We start from the raw sequence: 25,878 nt of genomic DNA on the forward strand, positions 1-25,878 counted from the left end.
ACACACACACACACACACACACACACACACACACACACACACACACACAGTGAGAAAAACATTTCTGAGCACATCAGGAACATCCAGGTTTCCACTGTTTCTGTTTATGATAATCACCCAGCCAAGCATTCCCCATCCTCCATCCTGCATCAGTGGGAACATGTCATCCTTCTAGGCCTGGCATCTTTCTAATGTCACCTCCTCCATGAGCCCTCCCAGTTCCCTGATCAAGAATAGCCAGCACTCCTTCGTCTTCCCTCCCTTACTCTACTTGCCCTCAAATTCGTGTGTCTCTTGCTCCCACGGTAGTTAGCTATCTACTCGTTTGTTTCTCCCAATAAATAACAAATTTGAAGTCCTTATTCCTCTTTGAATCTCCCCATCATCTCACGGTGCCTTGCTATGGAAATGGTAGGAGAATCTGGCTTTTGAGACGGGGCTAAGGACAGGTTGGAAACTCTGGCCACAAGTGTATGATCCTCGCTGAGGACAGAGCTCAGCAGCCAGGCTGGAGGGAGGTCCATGGGTGGCCCTAGTGTCCCTGGGGAGATCCTGCCTTCTCTTGCCTCTCCATTTCCAACCTCCCCTGTATTTGCTTTGATTTCCAGGTATTGTGTCAGTGCTCTCAGTATCAACTATGGGTAATGATAAAGAAATACAAATGTAACATCCCTGTCTATTCCTATCTACCCAAGATAATTTAAAATATATAATACATAAGTATCATACATACCTACTCATTTCTATCATCTATGTTTATAACAGAAATGTGAAAACCTAACCAAACACCTACAAAGCAAATAAGAAATTAAAAAATGATGTTGCTGAAAATAAGATATTTTTAAATGGGCAAACATTTAAATATTTTTACATTTTGATATCATATCATCATCATCATCTTACTTTTTCCCCTTTGGCCCCAATTATGCCTGTGATGCCTCGTAATCCTTGAGCTCCCTGGAAACATAAAAAAGAACGGTGAATTTTTTTCAGTTGAAGCACACACTTGTTTATCTCATCACAAAAGTTGCTCCAGAAGGATGTTAACATAACTCAAGGTAACAATAAGAAATAGTGACATTATGTACACAAATGTTTCTAGTTTAGAAAGAAAAATCCAAGGAGAATTCTTCTGATGGTAAACACTCTTCTAAAACCCTGAAGACGTACAGAAACCTGGAGTTGGAGCAATTAACTGATGACAAAATAGTAAACATCATTAGCTTAAGAGAAGTTACAATCATGTATTTTGACTTACTTTTTAACTCAGGTACAGAATACACTGCCATCTCTCCCTCCTTCATAATTTGTAGCTTGGTTACACATAAGATGGTTGTGATTTTAAACTTTGGAATGATTTTTCCCCACCAATGTATGCCATCAAAGGCCATTCAGTTTCCAGGCTAGTCCACAAAAGCTTAGGACCTGCAAAAGGAGCTGAAGTCTCTACTAACCACTAGGAGTCACTACTCATTACACCATCTCTATGATAGAGGCATTCTGCATTCCCCCCTGGGGCACAAGGAATCCATCTCACCCCATCTCAGGCATAGGAGTGGGTAAGCCTAAAAATAAGGATGTGAGTCTGATTTCTAGAATCTTTTTAAATACTGAAATGTCACCATTCTCCATTCTCTGGCCCCACAGGAGCAGGGCTCCAGGAGTGGATCCTGTAAAGGCGGAACCTAGGTGCTCTCTTGGCAGGAGCAGCAAGGGGATGCTCCTTCAGGAAGGGGGAGTGGCCACTTCTGAGCAATTTGTTAACTGGCTTAAGATCAAGTAGCTCTAGGCCAGTCATTCTCTTGTGTTCTCCCTTGGAGAAAATGGGGAAATTCTCTGGCCAGCCCTGGCTGCATCTAGATAAGTCACAAATTCTGTGTAGATCAGTTAGGAATGACCAGAATGTGTAAGATGATCCAGCTCAGGATAACCACTTGGGATATAAAATGAGAGATGGCCATTTCAGATTAAAACTGCTCTTTCTGAAGATAATTCTACAAAAAAGAATTCCAAAAATATCTGAGCCAATACTAGTGACATGAGCATGCCATGTATTATCTCTTCAGGTGACCACTTTGAAGGACAGAGCTTATGTATAAATGTTCCCCAAAGCATTTTTTTTTTAAATCTGTGCATTACTTTATAGATGCACATTTCAAAAGTGAACATTTGTGAAGTTTATAGAAACATTTTGGCAAGCCTGCTGCCAAACACCAGAAGGTCAGCAAGCACTAACGATAGCCCCCAGTGGGCCACTGGAGCCATGCAGAACCCAACAGACATCCTTAATCCATGGAAACATTTTTAAATGCTGCTTGCAAAATCCTGTTCTCAGGATTTGGAAGGATAGCTTTAAAAATAACTTTAAGTCCCCACTAAATTTTCATCAGATCAACAACAAAAAAAAAAGCATACGTCTCTTACACTGTTGCTATCTCCTTCCTACAAAATAGAGTCCATCTCCTTATTTTCTTCTTTCAAAGGCTTAGGGAAGACAAGCTTCTGAAATAAACACCTCGTATTCCTCCAGGTTTCCTTAAAGTTCTCGTGTGGCTTAAAAACAGGAGGCCATTCTTAGAAATGCTCGGACTCATTTCCTTTAGCTGGAATTTCCTTAAACTCTGGGGTAAGTACTAATCTACACAGCTCCCTGAACTCTTTCATAAAAAAAGCCAGTCGTTTGGGGAGGAGCAGAGCAGGACAAGGAGGGGTGGCCTCATATTTGTCCTCCCTAACTCTTCAGTTCCCGAGAGCAGGACCTGAGCCTGTCCCTTACGTAGTGAAGGCCTCGGCTAGCTGCAACGTTCGAGGAATATCCAGAAATTATTATTTCCATAATTGCGAACTACTCATCTTGACAAGAAAAAAAGTGTGACAATTCTACTTTTGTATACAAAAGTAGCATAAGTTTTGATGTAGCAAACACTTTAAATTGAAGTATGCCAATGCCCCAAATTACCTCATTGTGCATATAATTGCAGCAATCTGCCAAAGCACAAGGGACTAACTTTTTATTAAAAGACATGATTACAAGCAATTAAGAATGTTCTAATTATAATGATTACATGCTGGCAGAAGATACTTAAATCCAGTGGATGATGTACCTGCTGTATATTCAGGGTACATGAAATTTTCTATATCAGGTGAAAGTACCATAGAATATAAAATATATATATCAACCTCTTGTGTTCAATATTTACTTTCAGCTAGTAAATGAATGTATGTAATTATAAGTAAATTTTTTTCTGTTAAAATGGTGCTTGAATATACAATGGGGATCCTTTCCTATTTTGAAAAATTGGAAATCTCCCAATGCTGGCTTGGTGGGAAAATATGTTAATGTAATACTATTAATCCAAATGCTAAAAAGGAAATATTCCAAAAGTCATGAAAAAGAATATTTGCATATCCTAGTTAAATATTTTTTAAAAATACTTTACTGGAGGTCCTTGAGCTCCAACTTCTCCTTGTTCCCCCTGGTCACCTTCTTCACCCTAATAAACAACAGAAAAGCATACCAAATGTTATCCCAGCAAATGAGCATAGATAGATGACTCAGCACATCCGAAATTCACTTGGCATCCCCTGAGTTATGTTACTATACCTTCTTAAATTAGTTTATATGAGTAATACATATTAATTGTAGGACATTCAGAAAATACAGAGAAATATACGAATAAAGTCACCCAAAGCCCACCTTTCAACTATAAATATCAGTAACATCTTAGGTGCTTCTCTATAATGGGGTCATGGGGAAGGGAAGGACAGAGACAGAACATATATACATTCATGTTCCCAGTGTGTGTGTGTGGGGGGTGTTATTAGGAAAATATGATCATGCTATGCAAACTTTTCCAGCAACTACAAGATCATTTATTTGTGATTTTCACTTTTAACTTTTCTTATTACAATTTTTCTACCAAAACAATTTTGAAAAAGTATTTAAATCAGTCCTTCTTTTCTTGGCTTGTACATTTGATGTCACCCACAGAAAAGCTTTCTCCATACCCAAAATATAGAAATATTCATATGTATTTTTCTTCTATAACTTCATAGTTTAATTTTTTACATAGAAATCTTTAATTGATTTTAATGTAAAATATAAAGTAGAAATCTATCACTTTTGGAGGTGGGTGGGGGGATGGGATAACTGGGTGATGGGCATAAAGAAGGCCATGTGATGTGATAAGCACTGGGTATTATATGCAACTGATTAATTACTGAACTCTACATCTGAAATAAATGATGTACTATATGTTGGCTAACTGAATTTAAATTTAAAAAAAGAAATCACCTGGCAATTGGCCACTTTCTATAATATCATTTATTGAATACTAGATTCTCTCCACATAGGCTGGAAAATTCTTCTTTAACATATAGTAAATTGTGAAATATACTTGTTTCTAGATTTCCTACTCTGCTCTTCTCATCTGTTGTATGAATTTGCCAATACCACATTTTAATTATTGAAATTTTATAATATATCTTAGTCTTAGAGCGAATTCCTTTAGCTTTATTTTTCATTTATGGTTACTCTTATTTTTCAGTTTTTCCTAAATGTTTACTCTTCCAGATGCACTTTAGAATTATTTGGAAAATCCTCACAAAAATACTACTTGTTTTATATTAGGACTACACTAAATTAAAAGATTAATATGGAGAGAATTAGATTCTTTACAATACTGAGTCTGTCTTGGAACTCAGTGTATCTCCCTAGTGAATCAAATCTTTTTCTTTCCTTCAATAAAGCTTTGCTCTTTCCCTCATATTAGTCTTGAATATTTAAGTTTGTTCTAAGGTATATTGACTATTTGGTAGCTATTGCCAATGGAATCTTCTTCCATTTTGTTTTCTAACTAATTATTGTTTGACTTTTTGATATTAATTTTATAACCTCTGATATACTTTAAAATGTTAGTATATATAATTTAGTATATTTAAAATGTTAGAAAAGAAATACAACTGCTGTTTCTTACAGAAAGATTACTTGACTGACTCTGAAAAAATGTTACTTTTCCCTCTGACAAGGTTTTCTTTTTAAAGAAATATACTGCCCTACATTTCCTGTGGTAATGGATATCTTAAATTGTAAAATTAATCATGAGAAAAATTCATTTTTAATATTATGTGCATAATATTAGATAAAAATCTATTTCTGTTGCTTATTACATATTTCAATTCATCCATGTTCTTTCTCTACAAACTATACCTTATAGAGACTGTCACACACACACACACACACACACACACACACACACACACAGAAATACAGAAAATTGAACAGCAATATTAATATAGAACCTTTGGGCATAACTGCAAAGAACTAGGTTATGCCTAAATCATTTATACTTGACTTTTGAATCAAGTATTGAGAGTATTACATAGTGGTTTCACTCTCATAATTTTATTCAGATTATATTCCATAAGAATATATGACTGACAGCGAGGAGAGGCAGTCCCAATGGGAAAGCCAGTGAATTAGCTATTTCAAGGAATGGATAATCAACACATGTGTGTAATTAACTGCTATATCTATGTCCCTGCCTAACTATCAAAACAACAATGATTGATATATGTGCACAGTAAGTTTTCATTAGCAAGGTTTGTGGTATAGTAAGTTTTCATTAGCAAGGTTTGGGGTATTTTCCTACAGATTCCAGGATAAACCTTGGAGTAATATAGTTGATTTAAATATTTTACCAGCAGATGAATAGCACACAACTAATCAATAACCACAACATAATGACAAATTTAGGAATAGAAATTTATTATCATTTTACTGAAAGACTTTTGACTATTCATTCCTATATCCATAAACAAAATTTAAAATCTTCATTAACTAATTTGTAGAATAAATTCAAGGCAGAATTGTGAATCCACTTTCAGTTTACAGTTCAGTGCATCTATTACACTTTTAAGGTTCATTCTTCAATGAACTATTGTCATCCTATCTTCCCATGTAAATTTTCAAAGACACCACTGAAAGGTGTAAGTGACACAACATGTGAAATAAATTAAAGGACCAATAAAATTTTGGCCAATTATCTCACACACCCAAACAATTTTCAGGTTCTTCACTGAAAATCAAACCAAATTTGAGAGTCTGGATAACTAACTTGTATAGGTATCAATAATATTAGTTTCTTGGGGAGAGGGGGAAAATACTCATTGACAGCTCCATCCCCAAATGGGGTTGTAAAAGTTCCCCCAAAGAAAAGGGGTCACTAAAAGAAGAAGGAAGAGAGCATGGCACCAAAAATAACAGAAGTCTACCATATCTGTTTGACTATATGCATTAACTCATGAATATCTTTTGGTATAATGTGATATCCTTACATACCTTTTTCTGTGGTTAGATAATATTCTATTATACGGATATGTCATACTTAATTTAGCCAGTCTCCTGTGGTGGGACATATTTTTTTCACTTCTGTGCCCCTGGCACTTAGAATAAACCCTGGCACACAGCAGGTACTTAATAAATATTTGTTGAATTTTTTTCAACTATGAATTTCAAGATTTAATGGGGGAATGAGCATGCAGAAAAATTTCTAAAGTACTCAACTTTTTTCTACTTTCTCCAATTTGACATTAAGAACCCAGCTGTTACATTCCAGATAGATAAAATGCCTTAATTACTCAGGGCCCAAGTAATTAAAGACTAGAAATAAATGTCCAAACTGTAATAGGGTCGAGAAAATTGGCTTACTTATTCTGATTATCTCAGGTTGTTCAACAGACTGATTTTAGCTAGAGTTCAAGGATATTAATGCCTGACGATATAATAAATTGCCTCTCCAGTTCTTAACTTCCAAAGAAAAAAACCAAGTTTCTGCCTCCGCCCAATAAAGGTATAGAAGCGCACAGTCAACAAAGTCTAGAAAATCCACATTAATAAGAACAGTTTGACTTTGTAAAATATCACAGAATTAACAGGGACAAAACTTCTGTTATGCAGGAAGTAAAATTCTTAGACAATTTACACCAGTGGATTTTAAAAAAAGCAAATAAGTCATCTTACTTCACATTTTTGCCTTGGTTTTTCTGCAAGGCACGCCAGCCCCAAGGCAAGTGGTGCTGTGGATTCCATGTTTCTATCCAGATAATAACGTAAGTCTATCACTCACTTTTAAATTACTCAAAATCTAAATTCTATTGAAATGGAGTCAGAAACAGACAAATTATTTCAGAACTTAAGATGAGAAGCTATCAGCTCTCAACCTCCTGTTTGCTAGTGTCAGCACCACTTGTCATAAAATTTTACACATGTCATAAAATTTTGTTTAGTGCAGTGGAAAAACTAGCTGAATAATGTTTGACTACCAAAAGCATCAAGGAAAAAAAGCTGAGTGTGATTGATTTCAAAAGAAAGCAAGGAGCAGCAACACAGGAAAGAATGAAATGTATGGTGTACTATTGTTTCTTGTAATTGAACAACATGAGAATATTATGCTTAGTCAGAATATCTATGCAGCTACTGAAAACCTGTCAATTATCATTTGAAAAGGAAGGATAAAATAGCATGCTTTCTTATTCCTTAAAATTCCTTGTAATAAAAGTAATCACTACCTCCTAATCACAGTTTACCCACTATATACTCATTTTTCTTACCTTGTGACCTTGTCTTCCAGGTTCACCAGTTTCTCCTTTAGCCCCTTTATGACCCTAAAAATGCATAATTAACAAGTAAATAAATTAACAAATTAAAAAATAATTCTATTGGGTTTGTCACAGAAAGTGGTCAGAAGGTTCATAAAGTGATCTTGCTTCCCTAAATCTGTGTCAGTGTGCTACCCAGAAAAAGGTTATGTCACAAAGAAAATGACTGCCTTCAATAACCTTAATACCACCACGTGTATTACATGACTAGTGTATATGATAAATATTAGCTCTAGTTAATAGAAAAACACTGTTCTAGAATAACAAAGCTTCATTACCCAGTTCGGCAACATGATGTATTACCGGCTGATCCCTAGATCCCTCTGTCGCAAACTTCCTCTCACAGCTGGGTTAACAGCTTTAAGCCTTCTCCAGCATCAGGAATTTTTCCTCAAAGATGACAGTCCTGACCGAGCTCAGCTGGCTATCCCCTGCTCTCTCCATGCTGCTCCGAAAACCCTTCCACCTCCTCTATACCCACTTACTTCTTGGAGGTGGAAAAAGAGCTGATATAAGAAAGGGAGCTCCCCAGATGCACGACTTCCACCTCTTCTTGTACACAATTACAAATGCAAAGGGAAAGCCATAAAGGGCAGTCCATGAAAGCTGCATAGCATGAGAAGAAAATGCCTCTCTATTCTTGTCGGGCCACTAGTTCTAAGCATGTGTGTGCTTTGGGTGGTAACATGAGGCAGATGGGAAATGAACATTCCAAAATTAAGTCTATCAGAGCTTTCACCCTTGGAGACTTTCTTGTTCTGACAGTGTAGGTCTTGGTGAAAAATAAGACACCAATCCAGGACCAGGGGCCCCTGGGTGGCTCAGTCGTTAAGCATCTGCCTTCGCCTCAGGTCATGATCCTGGGGTCCTGGGATCGAGCCCCGCATTGGGCTCCCTGCTCCGCGGGAAGCGTGCTTCTCCCTCTCCCACTCCCCCTGCCTATGTTCCGGCTCTTGCTGTGTCTCTGTCAAATAAATAAATAAATACAATCTTTAAAAAAAAAAAAAATCCAGGACCAAATCTTCTGCAGTTGTGAGAACCCACTAAACCAACCTTAGAGAAAACCATAATTGGAAAACCAGTGCCCTGGGGCCTTTCAGATCATAGCAGAACTCCTCTGGTCTGGAATTTTCAAAATCACCTCAGACCCCATAGACTAGAGAGAAAGAGCCACTTAACCCCAACATTTGGTATTTTTTATGAGAAATTTTGAAGCAATTATGATATAGAGTGAGAGAAAAACATTTTGGGGATGTCTCTTTTCTTGCCTACTTTGCATTGTTTTCCCAATTTTTTAACTAAAATAGTTTCAAATACATTATGGGTGCAATTACTCCCCAGTCTTCCTTCATAGGAAGCAAACTTTGGAACCTTAATCTGGTGTTATAGCGTCTCTCGAGCCAGTACATTTTACTGGTATTTCCTCCCTGAACAAGAGAAGCACCATGTAATCAAACATCCATGTCTCCATGTACCTGCCAGGGGAACCAGCTGGAGTTTCTAGGACTGAAGAAGGACCACAGACTAAGCCGAAGAATAAGCAAACACAGACAGGCCTAATCCGTCAAAATGGGGTCTTGCACCATAAAGGACAGTGTTTACAGGAAAGGATCTATTTTTTCTCTATGGATAATACTCTTGAATATAAAATACTGAAATTATTCTCTCACCCTCATGCCTGGTAAGCCTGGATATCCTGAGCGACCTGGTGGACAGGAATTGGGACACTGCCAAAGAGAGAGAGGTAGAGAGAGCATAAATTAGAGCCCCCCCTTTATGACAAAATGGTACTGTTTTAGGGATTGCAGCTTCAGAATCCCAGTATAGTTATATTCATTAAATAAGTCTGAATATCCCTTTTTTTCAATATTTCATTTTTAAACTCAGAAATATTCCTAGCTTACAGAAAAGCACAGAGAATAGAACAAGCATCCCCCACGTGTTCACCATCCAGATTTAATAAATGCTAATATTTTGTCATATTTATTTCAGATTTATTAAAGAAATAAAATGTTTCCAGACCTAGTATACCAAATGCTTCCAACATAGTGTACCACAACCTGATCCTTTCCCTTTCCCACTTCCACCAGAATAGCTCTATCGTGAGGTCCACAAAAACCCTTGTCAAATTGGCCAAAACTGCATTTATAGTACAGTTTCCCAACATCATTTGAATATTAGTCTATAAGTAAAATAAGTTTCAGAGGGAGTTGTTTGACTTCTAGCTTCTGAAATTGGGGTGCTCTGGTGAAAACGATGCCTTAGTCATGAAGTAAAAAGACTAGGGAAAAGCAAAAACAGGGGCGCCTGGGTGGCTCAGTCGTTAAGCGTCTGCCTTCGGCTCGGGTAGTGATCCCAGGGTCCTGGGATGGAGCCCTGCATTGGGCTCTCTGTTCAGTGGGGAGCCTGCTTCTCCTTCCGCCTGATGCTTCCCCTGCTTGTGCTCTCTCTCAATCTCTCTCTGTCAAATAAATAAATAAAATCTTAAAAAAAATTTCCATAATGAAAACCACTTATACAAACCATCAGCCCACTAGCGCAATGGATTACTCTGCTATCCATGTAAAGTAAAACACAGGAATACGACATATTCCAGCAAGATAATTTTAAAGAGAACTCATCTGAAGATTACATTGTCTTTGACTTAAACTGTGTTTCGTTCAAAGGTAAACATCTTACCAATGGATCTCCTTCATGAAAGCCAATTGTTCCCTAAAGTAAAGAAAATATTAAAGTTAAGAATATAGTTAAATACCCTATTCAAACCTACTTATAATAGAAAGTCCATTGGACAAAAATATAATAAAAATATTTGTTCAATAGGATATAAGGAACAAATAGCAACATATAATATGCTAATATTCTTAAACTTTGACTCATGGGCATATTCCTTTTGAAGACCCCTCTTTCAGGGAGCTGAAAGGAACTGAAATGAGAGACAGAAGAGATAATATGGGGAATTCTGGATCATACATCTAAAATATGAATTAGCAGGGCACCCTGTCAGTTGAGCATCTGACTCTTAATTTCAGCTCAGGTTGGGATCTCAGGATCATGAGATGAGCCCGCTTTGGGCTCCACTCAGTGGGTAGTCTACTTGAGGATTTCTCTCCCTCTCCCTCTGCCCCTCCCCCGACTCATGTGCTTTCTCTCTCTTTCTCTCTCTCTCAAATAAATACATCTTTTAAAAAACTGAAAAGAAATAAAATATGGATTATTTCCTACTTAAACTCCTATTTTTTAAATTGCTTACTGTGTAAATCCTTTGTAAACCTTAGTTCATTTGAAAATGTCCCTTTCATACAGCCAAGATTTAAGCATTTGAGAAATCACAAATGTCAAAGGACTTCAAATATATGAGTAAGCCATTCCCTGAGAAAACCACCTTTTAAATTATTGTTATTCCTCTGCTTTTCTGGCCTAAAAAGACTCATGCTCTGAATGGGTGAAAAAATTGATAGCCATTTTGGAATTTTAGAATGATGACTTGATTAACAAGTACTTCCATTTTTTGGTTCTTAGGTTTCTTTAATCCTAACTCTCAGATACAAGAAAATTCAAGCTGCAAATAACTTACACTGGGTCCTGGGGGGCCAGGGGGGCCAGGTGGTCCTCTTCTCCCAGGGTCACCCTAAATTATTTCAAAATCGTGACACAGTGGTTATACACATGTCAAAACACAGTGCATAAAACTGGTGAGGCATGAGAGAATATTACTAGAAACCCCCACAGAGCTCAACCATGCATAGACCTGCCACGAAAATCGATGGGTGGCCCATAATCCAATTAGCTCCACAAAACCAGAAGAATAAAGGAGCTCCAGTCTCACCAAAGTAATAAAACAAGGCAGGAGATTTGGGGGGGGTAAAAACAAAGCCAGTTCTTCTCTATAGAAGGATCACTTTATTCTGAAAACAAACTGGAAACACTACATATTTTTCTAGTTGATTTAAGAGAAACTGGAACAGCCAGTGCTGCTAGTGCCACCCAGATAATGGTAGCAAAAGAAGGCTTGCACCTGGCCTGAAGCTTTGGAAAGGAAGGTTAATCTCTGCAATGCCGACTCTCCCTCGTACTGTTTACCCACAAGCTATTACTTGGCCTGTCACCATACTCTTTTGCAAATGGGACTGAAAATCAAAGATGGCTAAATTCAAATGAAAATGGATTTCAATTTGTCTTAACATCCACAGTTTACTCCTTGCATACCTTTTCCTTCTTAATATTCTACCATAATTAGACAAAAGCATCTTACAATTAATTTAACCTTACAACCATTTCATATTTATTCATCTGTTCAGTGAATAATTTTATCAAATCGTAAGACATATAGAGAAGCAAGAATAAGTACTTAACACATGGCTCCTATTCTCAACGTGTTTACAATCATCTATCCTTCACATAATGTCACTACTTCTCAACATCCTTGAAATATTTATTGGATAGTAACATCAAGAGCTTAACTACGAGCAATTTCTCCATGGAGTTCAGCTCTTTATTGCCTAATGTTAAGTTCTGTTGGTTCAATTATAATTTAATGATCCTAACATAAATATACTTGGCAATAATTTTTGGCTATTCACTTTTCATTTCATGCAGTTAGCCTAATACAAAAGACACTGGACCTTAATTCTGGCTGAGAGTCTATTAGATGGAGGTGACACCCCTTTGATTGATCAGTAATTCTGGAAGTTGGGAAGAAAAGTTTAGCTGATAACTTTGGGAAAAAAATTAAAATCACTCTACAAAAATGAGGTAGCATTATTATCCCCTGGTTCCCATCAATATTATGAACTGGAATGATATTCATCTGCCATTTTTTTGGATTTGCAAGGGAAAGCATAGAGTTAGGGCAATTTGCCTTCCTAAGTAATGTCTTCCACTAAATCAGCAAATGTCTATCAAAATGCACTGCAGTACTCACAACTGGTCCAACACGGCCAAGCTCTCCAGGGAGTCCTGCTGCCCCAGGAGGACCCTGTATGTATATATGCAATGGAATATTACTCAGCCATAAAAAAGAATGAGATCTTGCCATTTGCAACAATAGAGATGGACCTAGAGGGTATGCTGAGTGAAGTAAGTCAGACAGAGAAAAACAAACACCATACGATTTCACTTATTTGTGGAATCTAAAACACAAAACAAGGAAGCAAGCAAACAAACAACAAAAAAAAAACCAAACTCTTAAATACAAACTGGTGGTTATCAGAGGGGAGGTGGGTGGGGGTAAAAGGTACAAACTTCCAGTGATAAAACAAGTAAGTCACGGAGATGAAAAGTATAGCATAGAGAACATAGTCAATAGGATGGTAATAACACTGTTCGGTGACAAATGATGACCACATTTATTGTGGTGAGTACTGAGTAATGTACAGAATTGTTGAATCACTATATTAGACACCTGAAATTAACATAACACTGTATGTTAATTATACTTCAATTTTTTAAAAAACGTAATTATAAATAAATAAAGGGACATGGTGACTTATGGGTGGTTTTATAATCTATCATAAATCATATCAAATATGATAAGTAATTGATTCAGGATTACATGTCTGTGCTAGCTTTGGTTTCCAATGACACAATAACTCATTTGACCAAATTTTAATTACTTAAAATGGAACAGAAATTTCTAAAATGAATAAATTTTTTGTTTAGCCACCTAAGGTCATGTATGTGGGACACTATAAATACCCTGGGTAGTGTCTGCTGGCAAGTAAGCTTGGGAGCTGAGAAACAGGCCACTGTTATAGACTTAGGCAGAAATAAACCAAGAGATGATACTTACAGGGGGCCCAGGAATACCGCGGCCCTAAAAGGTTAAAACAAAAATTGTTATGGTATGTGATTTAAACTTAGTATGAATACAGACAGACATAACTCAGTTCAAAAAAAAAGTATAAAATTTGTCTGGATATAAAGGACTGGGTATAGAAGAGCCATAAAATATAAAGGACTGGATATAGAAGAGCCATAAAATATAAAGGACTGGATATAGAAGAGCCATAAAATATAAAGGACTGGATATAAATGGACTGGATAAAGAAAAGCAAACATGGCTCTACTTCTAAAGGAAGAAGCTTGTTTCAGCACCTCAAATATAACTTGCATATCTAAGCTAACCCATAATACTTCTCCCAAACTTGTTTTTAAGAAAATCAAAGAAGTCATTCATGCTTACTGTCAGAACTTAGCATCACTCACAAAGAAGCACAACACAACCTGACAGTTTAAAGATTTTTTTGCTGTGTTCTATAAGAAATCTACATTAAAAGCAATACAGTGTACTGCTTTATAATTTATAATGTGATGTTTGGAAATCCTCCCAAACAAACATTTAGCACAGAAAGGCAAGGGGGGAAAAGACCAGAAGCTACCCTCTTTTGACAGGTAGGACTACGTTTCCAGACACCAAATCCAGTAGATGAAAATAAAATGGTGTCACTCCAGAAATGACTTACGATGGGATCCTAATTTAATATCCTGAATTTGATCTTAAAGCTAATTATTTTGTCTCCCTCTCCTTTATCCTTTATATCTCCTTAGCAACACCAAACTGCATATAACCAAGGATTGACACCACATCTTATTTATCCTCCTAGCTTCAATTCCTAACACAGGGCCTAATATACGTGAAACCCTAACTATATGCTTGTTGAACTTCATATAACTGAACATCAGCTGCCTAGAATCCCTTTTTCTCTATCTTTGCTTTCCAGGTTCAATATGCCCCTCCCCCCCCACCCCGCACCCCCATCATTTGGGAACCCTCATTACTCCTTTCCCTGATACACTGGCTTGAATAACTTTTATTTACAGCTATCTGTGATACCATATTCATGTTAGCTTTCATTCCAGACTTCATTTTCTAAAATATCCGTATATGGGCGCCTGGGTGGCTCAGTTGGTTAAGCAACCGCCTTTGGCACAGGTCATGATCCCAGGCTCCTGGGATCCAGTCCCGCATCGGGGTCCCTGCTCAGCAGGGAGTCTGCTTCTCTCTCTGACCCTACCCCCTCTCATGCTCTCTCTATCTCATTCTCTCTCTCAAATAAATAAATAAAATCTTTAAAAAGAAAAAAATAAAAAATAAAAATAAAATATCCGTATATGAAGCATTTAGTGGAATCAACATATACCCTGTGATAATGATATTATTATTTCTAATTATTTAGGCAGCCAAAACAAGCACGAATTTCACATGAGCAATATGTTTTAATAATAAGTGGGGCTTTTTCAAGGCATTTCAAGGCATTTGAAAAATCACTCCTATTTGATCATTTTAATATGTAAATCAATTTGGGGAATTAGTATTATGCTTGAAAATACCAAAGTAATCAATGTTATTTCATTACCATAGCTCTAGATGTTTGACAAATTTCAAATTTCACTCAGTTTTTTTAAAAAGGCATCTCTATAAGATGTTGAGCTCTGAGTGGAAAACTTTGGGAGAAAGGCCAGCAAGCTATTCATTTCTGAAAATAGCCTTAAAATGGAAAAGTTGACAGACAGTGAAATATGGCCATGAAAACAGTGCAAATAGAAAACAAAGACGAAAAATACAGATTAATGACAAGAACAAAAGAGGAATAAAGAGCAAAATGGAAAGGAAAACAGCCTGAGAACCTAGTAGCCCCCTTATAAATAGAAATAAGACACAAATCAGCCAGATCGGGCAATGCAGGAAAGGACTAACCGGGGAATCAGGCTAGTAATTATATCTGATGGTTGACATTCCATTAGAGATAAAACCAGTTGTGAAGTGGTGTGATATTATGGTCTAAACATCGAATATTTAGATTTGCTGTTATTATGCAAGAAATGTTTTCTATCAAGGGGAATGAAGGGGGAGTTGTCTATTGGGAGACATATGTATTTTATACTGTGCATTCAAATTTCTCTAAATGTTCAATATTCATACCCAGAATGCTTACCATAGCAGATAAGTCATGAACTCCTTTGTGATGCATATTATGTCAAAAGCTGCATTTAAACACTTCATAATAACAGGAAAAATGGGAGATTTTCAATTCTGTCACTTTACAATTACTTACTGGAAATCCACGAGATCCAGGAACACCAGGTTCTCCCTAAAAATAAAAACAGCTTCATTGTACTTAGCTTTTTGTGGCATGAATACGTAAACATGTAAATTGCATAAATTTTGAAATCATTAAAACACTCCATCTTGATGTTTTTAATTTAATTTAATTCAACTAAAACACGATTTTAGTTGAACAAGTGTATTTCCTCTGTTTCATAACTAATTTTTCAGTTGATTTGCAAACACTATAATGAAATTAAACTTCAGCATCTAATACCAGCAATTAATAGTAGGTGGCTAACTTACTTTGTGCCCTCTTGGTCCAACAGAACCAGGGGATCCATCAGGTCCTGTTAATCCCTAACAAAGCAAGATGATGTTAGAAATATTATAGCATCCTTAGGCAAAGCCCTAAGTGGATAATTACATTTTATTTATCAATTATGTATGGAATGGTTATCTTTGTACAATGCAAATATTTACAAAGAAATACCTTCCTATATTCTTATCAACTGCCTGTTACTTTCTGTTGATAAATTTTATCATAGTCCTAAATTCCTGCTAACAGGGTCCAATAATTTTAGTATTTTTTGTCTCCGCTTTGGAAAAACGCATATAACAATTATAGCATTCTAATAGCCACATCTAATGGGACAACAGATCTGGCTTTGTCAATTACCCATGTTTATGCACCTCCTTTACTTCATTTATAAAATAAAAATACTATATGTCTCTATATCTCTCAAATAGTGTTTTGAGAGTTAATAAAATATTTCTTCCATAGGAATTAAAAATACTCAATCTCATTATTGCTCTATAGCCATCTAAAAGCCCTCTGGCCATCTTCCAGCAATAACAATTGCTTACTGAAGAAACTTAACTTTTAAAATGAAATGTTTGAGAGCATGCATGTTTCTACACTATCTGCCTTAGTAAAAATAACTATAATTAAGTATATATTTTCATGTGTCACCTAGTATGTAGAATTTAAGCCAATTACTATAAAACATGTTTTATATATATTTAATACTAAATATATTATTTAAAGCATATCCTCCAAACATATTCATTTTCCCTACCAGAACTTTTTTTACCATCAACCTCAATATAAAATAGATTTTAAAGCATTAATAACACTACATTATACACCTGAATTTCCATATTTGATGAAGATGCATTTTTATTTAATTTTTTCTTTACTCTTTGACACTTTTAGATATCATTTTTAACGCAATATTGAAATTATGCCTTGTCAAAGATAAATATGTGTATCTGTATGTGTATGTACATATACATATGTGCATGCATATATAAACATCTTACAAAACTATTATCAAGATTTTGAAAAAGACTCAAATGGTATTTAATCAAGGGAGGGATTCCTTGCAAGTATGAAAGCTCTACTTAAAAACGCATCACTAAAATCCACATTTAATCTGTCACAGTCTACATATCACTAAAATGCTGTCATATAATTTATATAGAAAACTAGTTCACTGGCCACCATTCTTACATTTCTCTACATCAATCCATTTCCCTTATAAGTCCAAAGAGTGAATCAAAGGAAGTAGAAAAAAGTAAGTTGAAAATGTTAATTACTGGAAATTTACCAAAGAAAATTATTAAACACACATAAATTTCAATTTTTCAGAGACTGTCCTTGATTTTTAATCACCCTACTTAAATACAACACTTTAATTTGGGAACAAGCCCCAGCATCTTAGGTGCTGAGCACTGGTAGTAATGAAACGTTGGCTTTCGATTTTGGTAAACAAACCATACATCCAGAGCATTCTCTACAGGCACATATGGCACATAGATTGTACAAACCTGAGAACACATCTGACTAATGGAACCCCTAACTCCCACTTCATGTATACACCCTCCAAAATCAATCCTGGCCAATTTCCACACATGTAACCAACTAACAATCTTCAATCTGTGACTGAAGTAACTGACGAGATTGGTGAGCAATAGCTACAATATATGGTAGAATTTCAGCTGCATAATAATAAAGCAGAACCAAGTAAATGGCTGGACAACAAGGAGGCTGCTTCCAGGTCACTTCTTATTTAAAGTACCTTCTATAATACATAATAAATTATGTCTATCACTAGGAAGTTCTTTAAATTAAATTGCTAATACAGGGGCACGGGGTGGCTCAGTCAGTTAAGCGTCTGCCTTCGGCTCAGGTCATGATCCCGCGGTCCTGGGATGGAGTCCCACATCAGGCTCCCTGCTCAGCTGGGAGTCTGCTTCTCTCTTCCCTTCTCCCTCTGTGTGTGTGCTCTCTCTCTCTCTCTAGTTCTCATTCTCTCTCAAGTAAATAAATAAAATATTTTTTAAAAAAATAAAAAATAATTGCTAATACATTTTGGTGTCAGATGTTACAGTGAACTCTGTTATGAAATAGCTATGTAGAAAACCATAAGCTCGGGCGCCTGGGTGGCTCAGTTGGTTAAGCGACTGCCTTCGGCTCAGGTCATGATCCTGGAGTCCCGGGATCGAGTCCCGCATCGGGCTCCCTGCTCAGCAGGGAGTCTGCTTCTCCCTCTGATCCTCTTCCCTCTCGTGCTCTCTATCTCTCATTCTCTCTCTCTCAGATGAATAAATAAAATCTTTAAAAAAAAAAAAAAGGAAAAAAAAAAAAGAAAACCATAAGCTCCATAAGGACAAAGACTGCATGTCCGTTATAATCCAGGCACATTGCCCCTGGCGTCTAACACATACTCAATACATGAATACTGAATATTTAATTTAAGTTAGTCTATTAGATGGAAGGATATGACACTTATCCCTCTACATCATCTTTATTTGGGGTTCTAATCCCAACTTTGCCACTTATTAGCTGTGCAACCATGACAAGCTGCTTAACTGCACAGTACCTCAGCTTCTTAATCTATAAAATAGGTATAATATTAATATCTACCTGATATGGTAATTTTGAAAATTAAGTGCAATATTACACACAAAATGCTTACAACAGTGCCTGATAGAGTGGGCCCTGAATAAATGTTAGCTATTCTTATTATCATCATTATTATATGGTCAGCCCTGCTATAGATGTTGTGAAGAGTTCACCTGAAGTATAAGACATGTTTCCTGCCCTCTGGGAGCTTAAAACCTCATACAGAAGGGGTTCTGCAAACAAACAAATGAACAAACAAATATCTAGATACTAACCATGGGTACTGTATTTTATGGCTCGCTCAGATTTCTTTGATGTGTGACTATTTCCACTTACACTGAGCTTTCGGAATAATTTCTTAATAACTCACTATTCTAATCATATAAGCATCTGCCAGGGATAGTAGTTGTATACATCCTGAGGATGTTCTAATCTCTTTCCTGAAACAAGTGGCATGGTTTAACTGTAATGCTTATATTTAATTCTACTTCTTCTTCTGCCTACCTTAGATGGATGTTATAAGAATGAATAAAATCCTGTTTTCAGAGCTCACTGAGCATGTCACAGCAAATAGTGCCAATAAGAATATCTCTATTGATTATTGATAATAACACAGTTGTCCTTTGCGTGCAAGGTTATAACCAAGCTCTGACTTCTCTAATTTTACATATAAACATATACATACAATCTCCCACATTTATATTTACACACACACAAATTCCATTTTGCAAGGATTCTTATCTGTCAAAGAATTGACAGAGAAAAATATTACCAGTGGCAGAAAGAATTGCTTTCATATGAATGTTTATGAAGATAAAGTTCTGTACAGGGATGATACTGAAGCTGTGTTCTGAACTTTCATGCTGCTGCTTGGCAGAAAACACCAGCCCTCAATAGTAATTTCCTTCCAACATTCCAACTACTCAGCTCGTGAGACTCAAGGCATAATTCTACCAGCATAGCTGCCATGAATCCTTCACATTTTCCGTCAAAAAACCCACTTCACTTAGGATAATTACCCTTTAAATCATGTTCCTTCCATATTCTTCCAAATATCATCTGATTAACCATTTGTTCACATTACCAAAAAGTATAGCCTTGCAATGAACCAAAGAGCAGAAGACAAAGAGGTTGGAGGTTTAAGGTCCCACCACTACACTGAGGTTCACCTAACAAGAAAAGATCACTGGAGCTCTCCTGCTTACTTAGCTTCCCTATGGCCAGGGACAAACAAACAGCAAACTGATCCAGTTACTGATTTTTCATTATTCATTATTCTCAATGCCTAGTCTCAATCTGAGGTAAAAGATTTGTTTATGAGCCAAAGAATACAGTAAGTCAGAATCTTGTAAGCCCCATGTGGCTTCACGTCAATATCTGGTGGAACCATACCAATATTTACAAATAATTAGAAAATACCAATTATAAATTATTCTTACAATCCATTGAATTACCCATATCATTTTTCTTGGCTGGGAATTCGGATAACTAAAAATTCACTATCACTCTTTTTCTCTCTATTTTCTCTGATTATCCATCTATTTAAGATACTCATTTGTAGCCACATGAGGCAAAACTATCTGGAGAGAAAGCGAGTCTAAAAATGAAGAAATCTAGTTTCTTTCACTATCTTAGCCACTTAATAACTCTGGGTCCCTGAGGAAACTACTTGTCCTCAAAATTATTCAGTATTCTTATCTCCGGAGAATAATATTAGCCAAACTTTCCTTCCAGGTTATGTAAGGTTAAAGTGACTGCACTTGAGGAAAAAAGTTCTACACAAATGCATATTAGTATAGTTAACTTTTTGCTTAAGTATAGTTAACTTCTGTTCTAGGAAATGCCTGAAAAACTGGTACATACATGGACGTCTTACTACGATACTGCAACTATAGACCAAGACAAAAACTCCTTTCATTGTTAACTATATTGTACCTCAAAGATTTTTTAAGCACTTTCATTTGTTTATCCAAAATTTCTGTTTAAATGGGGGAATTACTTTATAAAGCAAAACCAGGCATCGTCTTTATGACCTTACAGTAAAAGGTAAAGAAGAATTTGTAGCATGTTGAGCATGCTACACAAGCACCATAAAACTGATGCACAGATAACTCTAGCCCTCTGTATGAAAGTATTTCAACTCAATACCAAGGGAAGACTCCAGGTGATTAGTTTATGCTTCAACCACCACAAAAATTAATAGTAATAATAATGTAATCATAAATTTTCTTTTCACACAAAAGGCAGATCCAAGTTTCATAGAAATGCAGAAATAAATCCAACCCATATTGGGCTACTGTTTTATAGAGTAGCCTTGGATTTATCAGACCTTTTTATTATGATGTGACAGTTTCAAGTAATTCAATGTTTTAAAAAGAACTTGAAAACCAACAAGTTATATAATTTCAGTTCGTATTATACAAATATTAGTTTGATATTCAGTTTGTATTATCCAAATATTAGTTCTTGGGGAATTCTTGCACACTCACTTTACATCACAGAGAAAGTTCAAACTTGGGGCTCTGAACTGTAAAACAAAATCTTTCCTAAAGTACTAAATAGCATAGACAAATACCCTCATAATGGTAATCTTTGTAAAGAAAGCCCATCTTAATAAACACTAAAATCTAGCGGTTTTTTTCTTCAATATGTAAAATCTATAGTCAAAAATTCTTGGGAATTATAATCATAGGTTTTCAGGTGCTTTCTTTGATTTAGAAAAGTCTTTAGGTTTTGGAAACCACACAAAGTGGTAACTTGAAGGATAACTCGATGAATGCACCACTGCATATTTTCTGAGAACAGGTAACTTCATTTTACTTCACTTTGTATCCCAGCTTTAAAGTCAAGGACTGGCCTGTAGTAGGACTTCAGGACGCATTAGTCCAGCACATGGAGACAGGAGAAGCGGAAGTCATTATGCTCTGAGGAAATATTATTTACTGTCAGGTTTATCCTACAATTCAGCATGAGCTTTCTTCAATCGAGGGGAGGGAGAGGTGTAAAGGCGGATAAATTGGAGAAAGGATGATTCCCAATTTTCAAGCAACCCTACTCAGCTTATTTCTGTCCGTGATGCCAGTCAAGAAAACATGGAAAGAGGAAAATTAGTTTTGAATTTCCTATTCTTTGTGCGTTGACCATTTCCCTGCCTCTGCCCACCCCCCCCAACACACACACACACACACACGCACATTCCCACTCACTTCGGGCCCTCCCCTCAAAGGTATCTTTCTTATTTCTCTTCTTCAGGATTTAGGAGTACTCTGCCCCTTCCCCTGCCTGCAGGTCCTTTACTAAATTAATCTAGCAAGTGCCTGTTAAAGGGCAGGACCAGAGGCTACTTGCTGCGAAGCCCCACCAGAGCCCCACCAGCGCCGAGTAAGGTTCCTCTACCTCCAGTTCCCCCTGTGCCGGAAGTGGGGCTGAGCGTTCAGGCGGTGAGCAAGGAGCGGAGGGTTAGGGGTAGGCACCGGGAAGGCCTGGAGATTTTCTGAGAGCAGGGAACGCCCGCGCTGTGTGCTCTCCCCAGGGGGCCGCGAGCTATCTCCGCCCTCGCAGGACCCTTTGCAGAAGCTGCAGCCTCCACGCCGCGCGGGGAGTACAAGGCCCAGTTCAGGGCCAGAGCCCTGTTTCAGCGTGATCCCCGCAGCCTGCACCCATCCCGCAGACCGCCACGTCTCTCCCTCCCTCCTCCGCACCCCCAGCCGACCCCCCCCTCCCCGTGCGCGCGCCCGCGCCTACTCACGTCGGCGCCTGGCGTGCCCGGCTTGCCGGGAGCTCCTGGCTTGCCCGGTTCTCCAGCGGGACCCTGAGCAGGGAGGGGGAGAGGTCGGGAGAGAGAACGATGGAAAGTTGAGATTCTTGGAAGTCACGTGGCTGCAAACCACCTCTAAAAGGAAGAAGTGAAGAGCGAATGCATTGATCAACTTACCGGGGGGCCTGGGGGACCCTTTGGACCTCGGTCACCCTGCAGGGGTAGTAGAAAAAGCAAGAGCAGTCCGTGAGTGGGAGGCGCTGAGGACCCCGCTGGGAGACTCCCACGCGTGTTCACCACACAGCTCGGGGACGGGGACAGGGTAAAGCTAAATGGTGGAGATCCTTGACCAGCGGGGACAACTGAACGTGTCTACCTCATCCCTCCGAAAATCCCCAGGCTTCTACAGAGGCTCCAACCCAGCTCTCACCCATGCCCTAGCCCGCCTTTGGATGGCGGGCATCTGGCCCCGTCAAAAACCCATCCCGCTGGAGAAAGGGTAGGAAACGGTGGGACTGGAGGACCAGAGGACTGGAGATAGAAACTTACGTCGATGCCATCGATGCCTGGAACTCCAGGGGGACCCGGGGGCCCGGGGGGACCCTGCTCGCCCGGGGGACCTCTCTGACAAAAATAGCACACACGGATTAATGGAGCACGTTGGGCAACAACAAGAAACTGGCACGATGTCCTGAGGCCCCCACCTCCACCGGTAAGAACACTTCCCTTTGGGGGACGGAGTCTTGAAATCCAGTAAAACTCCAGTATAAAACTCCCGAGCGACCCCAGGTTTCTTTGGTTCCGCCATATTCTGAATGAGGCTTAATAGTGTGGTTAGAGCAGAATCTAGGCCCCACGGTGGGCACTGGGGTCACACGGCCTCGCCCCTATAGAAACCATTAAACCAAAAGAGGTCTTTGAAGAAGCGAGGGGCTGACGCCTCTTTTTTTTTTTTTTAAGGGACTCAGTAATGAAAATGGTGGTCATTCACTACTTGGATTTGATGAGTAATTGAGAGTCAGTGTTTTGGCTGAAAAGGAACTACTCAGACTGGAGGCGCTCCACCTCAGATCGAGTACAGGATCGTTTTGTAAATCTTTCTACGTGCAGTAGAAATCAGGGAGAAATACGGGAGGAAAACTCGGGAGGATTGGGGCAAAAGAGCCTTGAAACCCAGAGAGGACCTGGCTTCATTTCGGATTTACCTGCACTGACACTCTCTTGCATAAGGTCTTTGCACCTCGCTTTAAAACTACACCAAATTTCAGACTGACCCTAGGGTATTACTGCTTTTATTGCTTGCAAACAGCCAAGCTTTGATGGTGCCAGAGGGAATACTGGCGACTCAAAATGTGTGAGCACGTTGCTTAGGGTATGTGGAATTTTTTTTTTTCTCTTCTAATTTAAAAGAGGAAAAAGAAAGGGGTAAAAAGATTCTTTCATCAAGGAAACTTTGTTTTTCTAAACTCCAATGACCAGACAGGTTACAATGGGGTCTTTGTAAGTGAAACCTCAAACCGCATCTGGGCTCACCCGCCCCCGCCGGGTCCTCTCCCGCGCGGGAGGGAGTAGACGCCGGAGCCTTCGGGAAACTGCTGAAATTTTGACTGATGCCAGCCAAGGCCGCCGGGTTCCAATCCCAGAGCGGCGGGCACCACTAGCAAGGCTCGCGGTTTAATGCTGCTACCGCGGGCTGGTGGAGCTTAGCGGAGGGAGGGAGCTTAGCGCCGCTAGGCTGAATTCCCGCCTTCTGCAAAAGGGCCTGCTCTTGAATGCAACCAGGAGGGGCGGGGTGGGGGAGTTAAGAAGCAACCGGTTAACCGCCCAAGTTTAGTGACCGGTCCCCAGTCACTAATGGTCTTCAGAGCCTCTGCCTGCAGTGTTGGGGCCCAGGTGGGGGAGGAGATGCCTTTCCCCACCTAAGGGTCATCTGGGGTCCCCGACTCCGACGGTACTCGCTGCAGGTGCTCAAGGCTGGAGGAAGAACGCGGCTGCAGAGCCCAGGGAAAGCTCTGCGCCTTCCCCACAGCTCCCGCGACGGCCGTTCCTCCACTTTTCCCTGCCTGCACTTGAAAAATGCAAGCACTTCTCGCCCTCCGCTTACCTGGTCGGTGGTCTCGCCGGGCTGGAGAAGAAAAGACAGGGAGAAAGTGAGAAGGCTCTCCCCACCCCCCACACTCGCGCACAACTTACTTGAGCCACGCACAAGCAGAGCCCAGACAGCAGCAGTGGCAGCCCTAGGGCCCCTCGATCCCGCGCGGTCCAGGCCATGCCCGCCACCCTCTGCTAATCCCCTGGACGGACTCTGCCTCCGGCCGCCCCGCTGGGCTTCCCGGACCCGTCACACGCCTAAAGTGGTACTTCTCCCCCGCAAAAAGCGCCCCCGGGAGTAGTTCTTTACAAAGGTGCCCAGCCAGGGAGGCGTACGTTTCTTCTGTTTATGAATGGCCCTGAGAGGGTCCTGGGGATTGGAGGAGAGCTTGCGGGCTGGGGAACGGATAGAATGACAACAGTCCCCCTTAACCCTTTCCCCGCCGCCACACAGGCAAGGCCTGAAAGGTGCACCTCCGCCTCTGCCCATCTGTCCAAGTGTAGTCTCTCGCTGTCCACTGTGGGCGACGAATGGACTGCCAGTGTTCTTGGAGAGATGCTTGGGGGAGGAGGAGTGAGGGTCATAAGCCACCGAAGGTAGAACCAGACACCCTGAGGTGGTTTCTCCTTGCCAGGCTGTGGGTGGGACCTGTGCTGCCTTAATATCTATCTGGTCCCTACAGTAAAGCCTGAACTCTTTAGAAAAAGAGTGAGGAGGTGGGGAGTTTAAGGAGGTGGTGGGAGGTAGGCTAGGTGGAAGTGTAGGTGGTCAAGGGACTCACAGTTATTCGGACTGGCAGCTCATGGCAAGTTTCTCTACTGGGGCGTAGTGGGTCACAATGGATCAGCATCCACTGAAGTTCAAACTGGAGAAAGACAGCAGACAGTCAATTCAGATTCTAGAGGACAGAAGCAGGTCATTTAAGAGAGAAGTTTGTAAGTGTGGTCCAATTGTTAAGTGACTGGAGACCAATTTGAACTGGTTGACCTCAGTGGACCAGTACTCTTGTTCCTTGAATACAGATTTTCCAATGGAAATGGGCTGGAAGCCCTTCCCAAGTTTCTCTGATGACGGAATGTAGATGTCTGTAGCTCTGCAGTATTCCATCGTAGCCCTTGGCAGGAACAGACCACTGGCACTGACTTTCCATTTCTGTCCTTCCACATCCTTAAGATGTAGATTCTATTCAAATGAGGCCCTGTGCAAACAAGGAACCGGCCAGGTCACAAGCCAGTGTGAGGGTCTAGATTGGAGCCCAGGCCTACTGAACTTCACAGAGAACACATGCACTAAGGGTTTACATGGGGGAAGACTAGAGACAGAGACAGCCAAAGAGGTGGCACCTAGGAGGAAAAGGAGAGGAAAGAAAATCCAGTCCTAGAAGAAATTTGGACGCTAGAGAAGACATTCTCCAT

General features: G+C 39.3%; 1 protein-coding gene across 1 annotated transcript in view; it reads right to left on the reverse strand.

Moving 5' to 3' along the window:
• COL9A1 (collagen type IX alpha 1 chain) overlaps positions 1-25,878 on the reverse strand; it is an 85,389-nt gene that overhangs the window by 40,601 nt on the left and 18,910 nt on the right. The window contains exons 6-20 of the mRNA XM_025890706.2: positions 25,245-25,328; positions 24,476-24,496; positions 22,921-22,995; positions 22,549-22,584; positions 22,363-22,425; positions 16,013-16,066; positions 15,717-15,752; positions 13,451-13,474; positions 12,584-12,637; positions 11,237-11,290; positions 10,339-10,371; positions 9,330-9,386; positions 7,612-7,665; positions 3,441-3,494; positions 904-957 (exon numbers count right to left, since the gene is read on the reverse strand). Of these exons, the coding sequence (XP_025746491.1) occupies positions 904-957; positions 3,441-3,494; positions 7,612-7,665; positions 9,330-9,386; positions 10,339-10,371; positions 11,237-11,290; positions 12,584-12,637; positions 13,451-13,474; positions 15,717-15,752; positions 16,013-16,066; positions 22,363-22,425; positions 22,549-22,584; positions 22,921-22,995; positions 24,476-24,496; positions 25,245-25,328 (753 nt within the window). The remainder of the gene's footprint in view (positions 1-903; positions 958-3,440; positions 3,495-7,611; positions 7,666-9,329; positions 9,387-10,338; positions 10,372-11,236; positions 11,291-12,583; positions 12,638-13,450; positions 13,475-15,716; positions 15,753-16,012; positions 16,067-22,362; positions 22,426-22,548; positions 22,585-22,920; positions 22,996-24,475; positions 24,497-25,244; positions 25,329-25,878) is intronic.

The sequence above is a fragment of the Callorhinus ursinus genome, unplaced genomic scaffold, assembly GCF_003265705.2.
Source record: "Callorhinus ursinus isolate GAN/ISIS: 27379988/994484 unplaced genomic scaffold, GSC_fseal_2.0 scaffold22, whole genome shotgun sequence".
Taxonomy (NCBI): domain Eukaryota; kingdom Metazoa; phylum Chordata; class Mammalia; order Carnivora; family Otariidae; genus Callorhinus; species Callorhinus ursinus.